The sequence below is a fragment of the Bubalus kerabau genome, chromosome 4 (genome assembly GCF_029407905.1).
Source record: "Bubalus kerabau isolate K-KA32 ecotype Philippines breed swamp buffalo chromosome 4, PCC_UOA_SB_1v2, whole genome shotgun sequence".
Taxonomy (NCBI): Eukaryota; Metazoa; Chordata; class Mammalia; order Artiodactyla; family Bovidae; genus Bubalus; species Bubalus kerabau.
This window is the reverse complement of record NC_073627.1, coordinates 26,985,874-27,001,122: the sequence shown is the minus strand read 5'-3', so window position 1 is coordinate 27,001,122 and position 15,249 is coordinate 26,985,874. Positions and strand designations below refer to the sequence as shown.

General features: G+C 38.4%; 1 protein-coding gene across 10 annotated transcripts in view; it reads left to right on the top strand.

The window, feature by feature from the left end:
* The window catches only part of ZNF652 (zinc finger protein 652), a 62,171-nt gene extending 47,026 nt beyond the window's left edge, over nt 1-15,145 (top strand). For all 10 annotated transcript variants that reach the window (XM_055576150.1, XM_055576143.1, XM_055576152.1 and 7 more), the window contains 4 exons: nt 2,547-2,694; nt 3,035-3,150; nt 3,629-3,773; nt 11,112-15,145. In XM_055576150.1, coding sequence (XP_055432125.1) covers nt 2,547-2,694; nt 3,035-3,150; nt 3,629-3,773; nt 11,112-11,623 — 921 coding nt within the window. In that variant the 3' untranslated portion in view covers nt 11,624-15,145. The remainder of the gene's footprint in view (nt 1-2,546; nt 2,695-3,034; nt 3,151-3,628; nt 3,774-11,111) is intronic.
* The last annotated feature ends 104 nt before the right edge of the window (nt 15,146-15,249 follow it).

Below are 15,249 nucleotides of genomic sequence, written 5' to 3'. Positions count from 1 at the left end.
ATAATGCTGCTGTGTAGTACTAAAGTAACAAAACACGGTATTCAAACCAGGTTGGTGTCTTGAAAGGACTACATTGTGATAGGTTAAGAGGTGTGCTAATTATGTTGTGTAAACTATATTATGTTGAGCTGTGTTGGTTTGCACATGTAAGTGCATATTTATGAATATTCATTCATAAAAGGTAAGTCTATTAATGTCTCTAAAAGATATGTAAAATAGAAATTTCTTGTACCATACTTAAGCTGAACTGCTTGTAGAAGATGAAACCATTTGGTTTCAGTGTGTTTCTTGGAGTAGTCCTGATTTGGAATGTTCCTTATTTTTCATTTTTATTTCTTGTTTTTAATCAACAACTGAAATCATTACTTTAAAGAGATTTTTAAAAAATATAAATTAGGGGCTTCCCCACTGGCTCAGTAGTAGAGAATCTGCCTGCCAATGCAGGAGACATGGGTTTGATCCCTGGTCCAGGAAGATCCCACGTGCCAGAGCTAATCCCGTGTGCCACAACTATTGAGCCTGTGCTCTAGCGCCCCAGAGTCACAACTGTTAAGCCCATGTGCTGCAACTGCTGAAACCCTTGTGCCCTAGAGCCCGTGCTTTGCAACAAGAGAAGCCACCATAGTGAGAAGCCTGAGCACTGACTGCGACTAGAGAGCAGCCCCCGCTCTCCACAGCTGGAGAAAAGCCCACGCAGCAACAAAGACCGGCACTGCCAAAAATAAATAAATTATAAATAAATATATATATAAATTACATTTGCTAGAAATTCACTGCGTTTTGATCCATCAGTTGTGACTTGACCTCTGACGTACTTGGTAAATAAAAGAAGACTGAATCGTGGCGCCTGTCAACTCAGTAACTGCTGGTGCCGGGCTTGGTTCTCAATTGGTTGCGGCAGTTCAGGCCAGAGGGAGTGCGATGCGGTGCTGCACCCTAGGGGTCAGACTTAGCTCTGTAATGATCCGTTGCTGAAAAGGTGTCTCTTGATCTTGATCTTTGTGTAGTTGCTTTTTGGTTTTTTTTTCTTTTACCTTTGCTTCATTAAGTACAGGAGGGGCTTTCTTGGTAGCTCTGCTGGTTAAAAATTGGCATGCCAGTGCCTGCCAGTGCAGGAGATGCGGATTCAATCCCTGGGTCAGGAAGGTCCTCTAGAGGAGGAAATGGCAACCCACTCCAGTATTCTTGACTGGGAAATCCCGTGGACAGAGGAGCCTGGCAGGCTGCAGTCCACGGGGTCCCAAAGAGTCAGACACAACTTAGTGACTAAACAACAAGAAGAAATGCAGAAAAGAAAACATTTAATAAATCCTTTTTTTGTGTGACTGTATTCACTGTTCCTCACCGTAATTTCATTTAAACTTATAATTTAAGTTTTGTGGATTCTGCTGAATGAACTCTTTTTGCATTTCTAATCCTGATGACCTAATAACAAGTAAAAATTAAAACTGTGCTCTACAGAATGAATGGCTTATAGGGTTTGTCTGTCCTTTCCTCCAGCGGTATCCAGCCAGAGGCTTATCTCTGTGACTCTTCTTGGTCCTCATTTCCTGAAGTGACAGTGTGTTCAGAGATCTTTATTAAATTTTGCAGCAAGTAACAAGTTTTTCCCTTATGTATTACAGAGTCTGATAGTTACCTAGAACGTCCTAATACTGTTTTTAACCAGAAATATTTTATTTTGATACATGTTATGATATCCTAGACTAGTAATGATGCATAATAGAGGGCAGTAGGTGGATTGCCTGTGTCTCCTACAGATGCCTGTGCGAGATCTGGATCTGAGCTCCTCAGGAAAAGGGAGGATACCAGCAGCTGAGGGGTTATGTTAAATTCTGCCAGAGGGAAATGTTTAATAGAGAAAATTAGGAAAATATAGTAAAATATCAGTAGTTTGTATTAATGAAGACTCTGAATATGTTCGCTAAGCTACAAAAATATTGTTATTCTTCTGTAGATCTATAACCATTCACGTATGCTTTGTTTTATCTTGCTTTTATGTTAATTTAAAATTAGTTTGTATTCTCTGGTAAACACATATTAACTACATAGTAACCCATGTGTAGGAAACAGCTGCTTACGGTAATCCATATTTAAAAAAAAAATAAAACGTGAAGGTTCTTTTCAAAGGTACAATACTAATTTGATAAAAGCAGTCAATTCTTTGATATTAGTGGAACTTTGTATTTCTTTTTGTCTTACTTTTTGCCATTGTTTTCATACTCCCAAAGTGTCTCTAAAAAAATTCATCTTAGGAAATGGAACATAAAGATGTTGGTTTTGAAATCTGGACTTCATGAAAGAATAGCATTGGTTTGGATTCTGGTCTGTGCCACAAATCTAAAACACACCCACTTCATGAGACTTCCCTGGCAGTCCGGTGGTTAGGACTCTGCACTTTTACGCTGTGTCCTGGGTTCAGTCCTTGGTCGAGGGAACTAAGATACTGCAACCCATTCAACTTGGCCAATTTCAGCTGCTGGTCCACAGGTGAGGCTCTCTGGAAATCCCTATAAATAAAGATTATTTCTGTTTATCCTGCTCAGTGTGTTTCCTGTAATAAATCGTTCAAGAAACTCTGGTCCCTTCATGAACATATCAAGATTGTCCATGGATATGCAGAAAAGAAATTTTCCTGTGAAATTTGTGAGAAGAAATTCTATACCATGGCTCATGTACGGAAACATATGGTTGGTAAGTTGCTTTTCTCTAACACCTATAATTTTCCCTTGTTCTTTGGTGTGTCTTATGCTTCAAAGTGGGCAGCATATGAGACACGGCCTTATTTGAATCAGTTTTGACTTGTTGAAAACCAAATGCAACATGTCTTCAGTAAGCATCACCAGACTGGATGGTAGAGTCTTCCACACCCAGGGAAGCGCGCTTTCTTTTCAACATTGTTATTCTTTCACCTTTGCTGTTACAGCCTCACAGATTAGAGTGTAGTAAATTAAGATGTCCTTACAGTAGAACATATCTCTTTTCCATTTTCAGCCTTTTGGTGAACTGATTCTAAGTGCATTCTGTGTTGCAGCACACACAAAAGATATGCCATTTACCTGTGAAACCTGTGGAAAGTCATTCAAACGCAGCATGTCACTCAAGGTGCACTCCCTGCAGCACTCTGGAGAGAAGCCCTTCAGATGCGAGGTAAGGCCTGGGCTGCCCCCAAGGCCCCGGTGTGGGGGCTGGCTTGTGTGTGTGTACGTGGTGAGCAGGGGAAGAGAGGCATGCATTGTGCAAGGCACAGGCTGCGTTTTCACAGAAGCATCAGACCCATGTGCTGAGTGCTGCGTGTTGTTAGCTCACTGCTGGGTAAAGGGCAGTCATTTTTAACACAGCGTTGACTTTCTTAGATTAGGTTAAAGTTGGGACTAACACGTGGTGAATTATTTTACTTTTCTCACTAATTCAGAGAAGTTGGATATACTTCAGTGATAATTATTTAAGAAATGTTCCCTTTTATTAATAACTCAGCTGGGGAAATACAGCAGACAGAGCCAAACAGTTGACACAAGCAGGTTCTATTTTGAGTGTGAAAAATAAAGCTAATCTCAGACTATATAGGGTGGGTGCAAGTAAAGCTGCTCTGCCTGGCACTCAGAAGTCTCCACTGTGTCCAATGCAGAACTGTGACGAAAGGTTTCAGTACAAGTACCAGCTCCGCTCCCACATGAGCATCCACATCGGGCACAAACAGTTCATGTGCCAGTGGTGCGGCAAGGACTTCAACATGAAGCAGTACTTCGACGAGCACATGAAAACACACACTGGTAAGGAATTCTTGAGAAAGGTACAGATGTGTCTCGAGTGCTTATTGATGATCACCTGTGAGTCTGTTTACTTAAAATTCTAAACCACAAGCCTGCATCCTAAGTGCAAATGCCGCTTTACATAAATCTGATATTGAACAATGCAAATTTATAATATTGAAAAATTAAGCTTTTATCAATTTATTTTATTTCAAAAAGTATTGTTAGTGCCTTTTAACTGTGAGTTCCTTCAGTGTGATGGACTCTTTATTTGGGGCACAGGATCTCCTGAAATTGTATGAAACTTATTTTGTGTATGTGTATATGTTATTTTTCTGAGGAAAGGATTCTAGGTCTTTAAAAAATGGAGGCTATTGACTACTTTTAGCAGAAAACCCTCTCAGTATTCTTAAAGTTTGATTGGAATTGATTTACCAAAATTCACTACTTTTCATGAGCATAACCATCAACTGAGGTTAAATAATGTTTTAACTGCTTTATGTTTTCAGGGGTATGTGCTTCATAGCATAGAATTGTCTTGTAAGCATTTGATCACCCAGCCTTCAGAGAGCTGGTTAGAATAACAGCCCAGTGTAAACACTGGGGCACTGTATCTCCATCTCATCTTGATGCTCTGGAATTAGATGTCTTTGCACAAACTGAACAGTATGAAACATTTTTCAAGCTTTTAAATAAAATCTAATCACAGAATTCTATGTTTTATTAGTCTGCAAAGTAGCAGAGCTAGAAAGAACCACAAGAGATTATCTTGCTTAGCCTGCTTATGAGTGGTGAGGAAATTCTGCCCATGTCTGGGTCTCTGTAGTTCCCATTTCTATATTTAAAGTCCAAGGAAGAATGCTTGCCTGATGGGCTTCTTTCCCCTTCAGAGCAGAGCACCTCAGATTTTAAGGAATAAGCTAGAGGAAGCGTCATGAGAGAAGTTTAAGTAAATTACATTTCAAAAGGTAATGCTAACTTTGAAGCCTAAGCAGATAGCAGTATATATCAGAGTATTTAATAGATTCTCCCCTTAAAGTCTGGTGGTTCTTGGATAGACTCTATCCAAGAGTCTATCCTAAAACTGAGTCAGTTTTAGGGCACAGCTTTTGTTAATTCAGCAGGAAACTATTCAGCAGAAAATAAGTCTGTTTGATGGCAGAAGCTGCTTCACACTCACAAACAGTGCCTGGCACATGGTAGACGCCCAGTCAGTGTCTGCTGCAAGCCTGGAAGGGTCCACCGTGTGAGCCCCTGCCTCTGCGCTCACCTCTTCCCTGCCTGTCTCCCTGTGCTGCTTCCTCCCTGGACTTTCTCCCCCTCTTCTCCTCTTGTGTTTCTCCCTCTTTGTTCTTTCTCCTTTGTCCTTCTTTCTGTTTTCAGGCCCTTAAATGCCCAGAGTATGAAACTGAAGTGTACATTTCATGATTAATGTATTTGTTGAATAAAAACAAAGTTTTATATATTTAACATATTCTTCTTTGACCAAATAGGCAACCTGAACATTTCCTATTTCTTCTAAAGGAATATAGCCACCTATATTCACTTAAATGTTTATTCTTCTCATTAAAAGCAGTAGTACATACTTACGAAAGTATATTAGAAAATATGAAAAATGCAATGCTCTATAATCTTATCAGTGAAAGATCACTACTGTTAACATTTTAGCATATATATTTTTTAAATTCTGTGATTTCTTAATATATATACAGACACTGTGAAAAACTGTTTATATATATATATATATATATATAGTAATAAAACCAAAGTTGGGTCTTTATGCTCTATTATAACCTACTTTTATTTTACTGTATTATGTCATTAACAGTAATATCATTTTAATGGTTGTGTAATAGTCTTATAAATTTGTTGTAATAATAGCCATTATTTATTATGCACATATATGCCAAGTATTATCTTAAGCACTCTGCATACATTATCTCATTTAATTAATATAACCTTTACCACAGTCCTGTTAAGGACATTATCTCTATTTTATTTAACCAGTCCCCCATTGGACATTTAGATTTTTCCAAGTTTTCTACTGTTATAAGTATTAATAGTACTGTGACAAACAACTTTCTGGCTAACACATCCATGATTATTTTCTTAGATAAATTCCTGGAAATGGGATTATTAGGGCAAAGGGATGTGTGTATTTTTAAGAATTGGTGGTATGTATTGCCAAATAGCTGTCCATATACACTCTTAGCAGCTGTGCATGAAAACACTCATTTTCCCAACCCTGTCCAATGTAAATAAAATAATTTTTGAATTAATAGGTGAAAAATGGCTTCTTTTTGTGTTAATTTGTACTTAATTGCTAAGTAAGATGGAACATTTCTTTCAGTACACTTGTTGGGTATCAGTGTATTTTCTTTTCTGAATTGCTTGTGCCTTATTTGTCTTCATCCTTTCATTGCAGTGTTTGGCTTTTTCTTATTGTTTGTGGTAGCTCTTTATATCATAGCTCTTTGTATATATTTATGTCCCCTGGACCTTGTTTAACAGCAGTATTAAAATACTTCCCCCGGTCGGTCATCTGCCTTTTAATATTGTTTATGATGCTCACCTTGGGAAAGCACTGCCACTCACTAGCAGTGTGGCCTTACCTGAATTATGCAACCCCGTAGGCCTCTGGTTCCGTTGGTATCAGTATTAAATAAGGATGGCAGTAGTACCTTGGAGAGGACCCAAGAAGGGTTAGCTTTTACAGAAGAAAAAAGATAGCTCTTTTACGGCTGGTTGGAACCACTTGCAGAGTGTGTTTTGGTGGGGATTAAGGCCATTGCAGGAACTGACATTGATTGGGCTATTTCTTTGCAGTTAAACAGAAGTGAGGCAGATCTTTTCTAGGGAAGCGACCAGCCCTCAGGCAGGGTTTCCTGGGATGGTGTGGACATGGGGTGAGTTCAACATAGAATAATTGCTGATTCTCCTTGTACCAGGCATAGTGCTAAGTACCTAGAGATACAGAATGAATTAAGGCCTGGTTTTTGCCCTTAAAAAGCTTATAGTCCAGTGATAGTAATGGTAATAATAATAGTAGTAGCAATAAAATGCATTGAATGTTTACTGTGTATCAAATACTGTCGAATTTGATCAAATACTCCTCAAATTTTTAACTTATCACAGTAACCTATTATTATCTTCATTTTTCAGATGAGGCTTAGAGAGTAAAGAACTTGTCCAAGGCAATCTGACTCCAGAAACACATACTTAAGTTATTCTGATACAAATTTAATGAAGCAAGTAATAAAATGGAAGGATACACAGGACATCATGAGGGCAAAAAGCACCATCCCAGAGTCTGGTTCTCAACTTCCAGAATTTGTCAGCGTACCCAGTCAGGATCAGAGGGATTGATCTGTGCTAAATAGTCGTTGTGTGTGTGTGTGCTAAATAGTCTTTTTGTGTGTGTATGCTAAATAGTCTTAATGATATATTAATAAAATTACTAATTTACAATAAAAAGCCTGAATGATAGGTGGTTCAGAACTCTTATGTTCTTTGGTCAGAATATACTTTGCCTAAAATAAAATTTATATTAGTTGCTAAATTATAATCACAAGATTGTCAGGGACAGGAAATCATAGGCAAGGAAGGTAATTGAATGATCTTAATGGTGAGTCCCAACCTTCATTGAATTCAAGAAGTCATCAGTTCCATGACAAAGCTAAGTTTACATATCACTAAGAAAATGCTGCAAATTAAAGAATGAAATGCCATCGATTGTTATGGTATATATCAGTTTCACAGATGTCAATACGGGGGGGAATGCATGTCTTAGAATTAACTAATATTTATTTATTGATGTTAAGAATCTACTCAATGGGGTTACTGTAATGAACAAGGTTAAAATAGTCCCTAGGTTCACAGACCTTATTGTCAGATTAGGGTGATAGTGAGAGACAATCAAGGCCTAACAGTGGTTTGGTGATGAGAGCATAGGAAGTACAACTAAATGAAACTGGCTAGAATTTGATGAATTAGGGGAGGAGAGGAGGCAGGGAATATGATAAGACATGATACCTGAGAGCAGTAAGCAAGTACTGGATCACGGGATAAGCCACGTAGAAAAGTTTGAGCTTTATTCTGAGGACAGTCGGAAGTCCTTAAATGGTTTTAAGCAGAGTGTGGCACAACTGTCTGAAAGTTCACTCTGGCTTCACAGTGTGAAGAGTGGACTGATTGGAGGGTGGGGGCAAGAATAGATAAGCTGAAACCAGTCAGATGGCTGTTGCAGTAATCCACGTGAAGGACTGTAATCTTACGGTAGGCCAGATATATAGATATACAGATTTCTGATGCTGCTCACGGATATTTATAAGCAGACTAGAGGGGTTATGTTTATTGGCCAGATCACTTTTTCCTTTGAACAGTGCAGAAGACAGCTAACTAGCCAAATTCTTGCTCTTTTATATCTTCCCTGCAGATTCTCTCTTTGTTTATATTGTGTGTTCTTCAGATTCACTATAATACTATTTCTTACAATTAGGTTAGCTTTATCTGTATGTAACAGGTCACATCATAAGGTATATTGATATATGTGTTTCTAGTTACCCTGATGGACTTAGATGCTAGTACCTCCTCCAGCCACCCATTTACTAGCATTTCCTTAAAATGGGACATTGTACAGGTGGTTGATTTCAAGTATTATATTTTTATTTTTCCTTGTTTTAGCCTCATTGTAATCTTGCCTTGAGGTTTCAAGGAAACTTTATCATCAGTCATTAGCACAGTTGAAAGATTGGGCCTAATAAATAATGAGAGTTAGAGTTAGTTGAAATTGTGGGTTTATGTCTCGAACAGCAAATGTGGAAAATTTGGTAGGACCTCAAGAAATGGATAAAAGATTAGTAAGTAGTAAAAAGGACTCATTTAAATTTGAATACATGGATTTGTGGTAGACCAATTCTAATAGTTTTTGATCTATCTGTAGCAAATCATTATAGCCTGGAAGACTACAAATGAGAGATGATTAGAGCAATCCAGTTTTGGACCCAGGTTTGAACACATAACAGAAAGTCCATATATTTAGTAAACTTTCAGTCAGTAAAATGTATAGTGAACCAACAAAGTGATTAGTGAAATGGAGAGTGTTTGCCTGTATTAGATTAATAATCAAAGATTAGGTCCTTTGGCTCTGGTTTCATATGGCTGTTAGGAATGAAGAATGTTAACTCTGGAGAGTCAAGGAGGAAAGGGTCAAGGGGATTAATAGGTTATCAAATAGGTGTGCTTTTAAAACATTTTATTATACAAATGAATCATGTTTATCTTAGAAAACAGGAAGTACATATAGGCATATAAAAGAGAATAAAACATCACTCATAAACCCATTATCTAAAGATAATCACTTGTAACATTTGTTGTATTTTTTTCCATATTTTCCTATATGCATTTTTCATTAAAAGTGGATAACACATGCATACATTTTCATAACTTGCTTGTTTTATTTAATAGACTATAGATAATAGATTATAGGTTTTCATGTTAACAATTACATTTCTATACTTTTTAAAATATTGTTTTTAATGACACTCTCCATTAGATAAGTGTATCACAATTGATCAGTTCCATTTAACATAGAATTTTAAGTTTTTAATTGGAGGAAATGGATTAAAAAGAAGGAAAGCAAATGAGTACAGAATTTATCTAGAAAGATGAATGTGAATCACAGTGAAGAGTGGCAGTGATTGAATGAAAGGTAGGAAGATAAAAGAAATATTCTAGTCAGCAGATAGTACTGGTAACAGTGGAGAAGACTGGTCTGTCCTGACAGTTCAATTCAGTCTTCAGGAAGTGAGGGCAATTCTGGCTTCCATTGAAGGGGAGGGCACCAGGAGATTTCCTTTTACAAAGGCAGAGAGAAGTAAAGACTGCAATATGGATAAAGAGGTGTTTGCCAAAGGGTTAGAAGTCTCAAAGTGGAGGAAAACAGTAAGAAAATAACATTGCTTTGTGTGTGCAGGAATGCACAAAGCATTGAGGTATAAAGTGCTGTGGTTTTTGTGTCTGGAGCCATTCTGCAGAATTTTAAATCCTGCCTCTCCGCTAGCCATAGAATCTTTAGCAAGTTTCTTAATTTCCTCATCAGTAAAATAGGGATAACAACATACCTCCCTCATAAGGCTGTCAGGATCACCAAAGGTTAATGAGATGTTAAGGAGATGTTAAGTGATTAGAACATAGTAAGTAAGTAATACTGCATATTAGAACAATATGCAGTATCTTTTATTTATACTGAATAGAATAAGGACATCTGTTAGAAAGGGAGCAGTGATTGAAGTGAGAGCAAACTCTTGTAGCAGGAGCTACAGTAAAGATAGAAGCTACATACACTGAGCATTGGTGAAGGAATTGACAAATACAAGCACATGGTCACTGAAGCACATGTGTACAGGTACTGCACACCGTACCACAGCATTCTGGGTGAAGTGATCACAGACACATATTTTTGTTTCTCCCCTATGACGTGGGGAAAGGGGCAGGCAAACAGCATAGAATAAGCAGTAAGTCCACTATGCAGTAAGTCCAAAGGAAAGCTTAAAAATTAATCCCTTAGAACCCAAACCCAAGTTCCTCCCTAGGTGCACTTAGAATTATGGGGTTTTGTTTCCTTTTTGGCTCCCTATCCCAAAGGTTCTCCACCAAGAACGGTAGCCTGCCTGTCAATCCTCCCCACACCCATGGGCATTTGGAAATGGTATGGGGACATTTTTGATGGTCAGAATTTCTTGGGGGCATTTAGTAAACTGGAGCCAGGACCACTGAGTGCTCTTCAGATGTGCAGACAGTCTCATGTGATAGAAAACTGCCTGCAGAGAAACACTGCATTGTGAAATCCATGTTGTAGGGTGAGTCAATCCAGTATTTCCCCAAATACCAAAAAGTAAGCCACATGCTAAGCATTAGGAACGTGTAGACATAAGGAGACTCATTTACTCCATGGGACATTTTCAGCAAAGTCCTACGTTGTGTTGGAATGCCAGAAATTGCTTACAGATCAGCTGGCCTAGCTTAAAGGCGGAGATTCATCTGTGGGCTTGGTCCTCTTGAGCACAGGAAAGCCATCCGACCACTTCTTCCTGTAGGATGTGGAAGATCACTTTTGTAGATGCCTTTTTTTTTTTTTTAAGTCTTTTACCCAAGCCCCGATGGTAGGTTGTATATAAGTTTTAGTTGTGTCTGCTGTTTTTTGTGAAGTCCCAACTTTGGGGGACTCTTTCATGACTATCAGAATATAATATGCAGTAAGGGAGAGGAGTGGTAACCTTATTTAATATGAGGGGTAGCTGGAGCACATACTTACCGCCTAGTGTGTTAATCATGTCTTTGTGTCTGTGTTCATCTCAGGAGAGAAACCCTTTATCTGTGAAATCTGTGGCAAAAGCTTCACCAGCCGCCCCAACATGAAGAGGCACCGTAGGACTCACACAGGCGAGAAGCCCTACCCGTGTGACGTGTGCGGCCAGCGGTTCCGCTTCTCCAACATGCTTAAGGCCCACAAGGAGAAGTGCTTCCGGGTGACCAGCCCCGTGAACGTGCCGCCTGCTGTCCAGATCCCACTCACAACCTCCCCAGCCACCCCAGTTCCTTCTGCGGTGAACACCCCCACGACCCCCGCCCCTCCCGTCAGTATGAACCCTGTCGGCACTCTGCCCCCTCGGCCCATCCCCCACCCCTTCTCACACCTTCACATCCACGCTCACCCTCACCACCCACACCACCTTCCCATTCCCCCCGTCCCTCACCTGCCCCCACCTCCAGCTCTCTTTAAGAGTGAGCCTTTAAATAACAGAGGCCAGGGTGAGGACACGTTTCTGCGGCACCTGGCAGAGAAGAACAGTGCAGCACAGCATCACTAACATCCATCTCCTTAAGTGTGTTCTCCACGAGTTACGTGCCCCTGTTTGAGTTTGCAGAGAGGGGGTTGGTGAGCATTTCTGTAGCTGTCAGACCCTCAGCCTCCACCAAGAGCTTTGTCATTGTCTTGGTGAATCAGCACATCCGAGGGAGTGAACAAGAAGACCTTGAGCTCACGGAGGGAACTGTCATCTAAACCAGGGAACCACCGAAGTAAAGCCCAATTTGCTTGCATTTTCCGGTGACTTTTATAAATTTCAAATACTCAGACTTGTGGAATTTTATAATTTCATATCAGCTGATGAGGTATGCTTGCTTTTATATCCTGGACTTCTCCTCAAAGAGGGGACAGGCCTGGTTTCCTTTGTACTAATCGGGAAGGCTGTGAGATTAATCCAGAGCATTAATTGTATCACTGTGTATCGTAACATTATTTTCAGCTTTTGGTGCTGGCTTCAGAGTTGAGCTAGCTGTGTTTCACAGTATATCAAGCATTATAGAGAAAGACAGAAAATTTCTTCTTTGTGTAGCTCTCCTAATGCACTCTTTATTTTACTACAGAAATTATTTTAGAGTTTTTGTATAGACTTCTTTAGTAGTCTGTTTCTAAAACGAAATGTATTTCAATAAGCGGTGTAATTTTTTCAGTGTAGCTGGACCTATGTTGTAAAATAGAAAAAATTTTTATAATCATCAAAATGTGATTCTTAAAGATGCGTATAACTTCTATAGTTCAAAGTTATTCTTACATCCGTACAACTCAAAGGTGCTTCAGAAAGTAGATGTATCTCAGAGGGGCTCCAGACCAAGTTACTGCAAAAAATGAGGTTTAGCTTTCAGAACTTGACCTAAGTCCTTGGTAGTTTTTTAATCTCTGCTTAACACTTGGGGGGTCTGTTAGGCTTATGGACATGCTCTATCCTCCATGTTCCGTTTGGTTCAGTTAGTGTGTTAAATGGAATGATTTGCAGGGGGTTGAGCCTTTTCCAGGGAAGTCACCTGAAGCTGGCCTGTTTTGAAAATCTGAGTCAAGCTGTTCACCATCAAGAGGAGGAAGTTGGGGAGGCTGTTTCATCTCAGTCACGTCTCACTTCCCTCAGACCTGTGTTCAGGTTCAACCTTTGTGGGATGATAGATTGAAGTCTCCTGCTACTCTGCTTATTTTGAGGTTGCTTGTTTTTCTAGAATTGTTGTGGAAGGATAAAACAGTACATTAAAATCAAAACATGATGTTGCTGATAGTGGCTGAGAAATTTGGATAAGAACACAAATGCGTTATGACTTCTAAAATGTCTCTTGTATCAATGGATATAGTCACAACTTCAAGCTATTCAACACAGTTAAAATTGTAGTGAGGGGAAGAAAGTGACATTTTGCTGCCCTGTCCTCTGCAAGTAATTACCTGGTAGCAGTCTTCTTGGTGATAAGAAGAGCCAGTCTCTAATTTGGGGCAGGTTTGGAAGAGTTTGGGCAACTTCTAAAGAGCATGGTCAGTCAGGGGTTCATTATAGGAAAGGCTGAGCAGAAGGGCTAACAGATTATTTTTAACTGATCACATTTATCCAGACTCAGTATAGCTAAAAGTTTTGTAATTTTTCATGTCAGTGAACTGAGTTCCAGCAGAAAGTCTACTCTCTCTCTCTCTCTCCCTTCCTCAGTTTTTTTTAATCTTGAAATTTCTTCATTTTTCTTTCCTCGGGCTTTTAAATCTTTGCGTGACTCAGAACCCTGACTTTTATTTATTTTTATTTTTAACATTAAGTGTGCAGAAATATTTGCAGCACTTTTCTGGCTTATTAGCTCTGTGGTAGGAAAAACTGGAACTCTCCATTGAGGTTAAGTCCCTATTTTTAAAATGCTGTATTCTCTGCTAGCTTTTTGGTTTAATACTTCCAGATTTTTTTCTTTCTGATTATTGCCTTTATCTTCTATAGTGAGCATAGGAAAATTTGGAAGTGAGGCAGAAAAGTATCTTCAGTATCATATTTTTCTCCCTATTTTTGGATGTAACTTCTAAAGAATGCTGTTTTAAATGTTTGTATACATTCTTTGAACACTCAAGTACCCAAACCAATAAGAAAAGTTAATTTATGACTGTTCTATCTTTGGTGGCTGCCTCCCCTTACTTCCACAATTTCCTTGGCATTCCATGACACCTTTGTGTGGACATAACCATTTTTTCATGTCCAAGCTTATAATATTAAAATGATTTTTAAGATGTAAATTGAGCTTAATTAATTGGTTATTTTATTCTAAATAAATTTACAGTATTGGGCTGCAGTTCTGAATTCTAACTGGAGACTTACAGAATCAATCATTTTATGAGGTGTACTATAAATTATACACTGGAAAATCCAGTTAGTCATATTTCTTTTTTCATTCAAGTGAATATAGCCATAAAACATCTGCTACGTAGGAAAACCAATACTAAGCAAAAAATCACTACCACCCTTAATAGAAGCAAAAAAAAAGGATTATCTTTTTTAAAAAATGAGCATTGTCACACAATACAGTTTCTTAGTGAAATACATTACAGAACAATCTGGAAACTCACATTTTTCCCCTAGTTAAGTATACCTTCCCTGATTTGGGGTTTGTGGTCTTCAGGAAAACTGCTCAGAATATATTGGCTGCTCATCAGTGTCAGATTACATATGCCTAATGAAATGCATTAAGAATATTCATAACAATGTTTCTAAATAGAAGAACTGCAGGATGAAGCCTTAAACATATATGTGCATCAGGTTTAACATGCTTAAGACTCGAACTCAGGGTTAAACATTTGATGGGATCCTTTACTAAGATAACAGTTGTGTGGCGTGTTCCCTCTCACCTATGGTACAGCACCCTGTGACTTCTTCAGAAATTATTACCTATTTGTTATCTGTTTATGAAAAAAAGAACTCTGGAGGAGTTTGAGTTCTCAGCCCTTATCTGTACTTAAATTTTAAAGACAACAAAGGCCGCATTTCAGCATTATATAGATATCAAATTGAGGCTGTTTTTCATGACTTAAATTTTACTGTCTTCAAAGGCTTGTACCATTGCTAGAATTAAGACTTACCTAGAAATTCCCAGCTTGAGTTGATACTGCTTTTTAATTTTCTTTTTACATTTTTCTATTCTTTCACGTAGATTTGTCATTCAAATATAAACTCTTCCTTAGCCTTAGTGAAAGGCTGCTTGTTGCTTTCTCAAATTGAGAGGGGCAGGCTTATACAGAGTTAGACTTTTTACATTTGAATGAAGAAAATAAGATGAACAGTTTAAAATATGTGGCTTCCTTTCCATGTATATTTGTGATTTGATTCCTATTTTTAGCAGGCAGGGAAGTCTCCACATAAAACTTTACTACATAGTTCACAGTAGCCTTTACAAATCAGTTACATATACTTTTACAGTCTACCATTTACATTTCCTGTTCTAAATTAATGACTGAGCATGGACATTGCCATAATCATACCATCTTTCTTAAACCAACATTGATTGGAAGAAAATTTTCATTGTGGTTAGAATGTTCCCTATATACACTCTATATATATGGTTGATTGTCCCTTGTATTCTAAAGGCAAAATACTCTGAAGAGATGCTTGTAAACTTTTGATTTTCTATTTCTTGACTTTTTTTT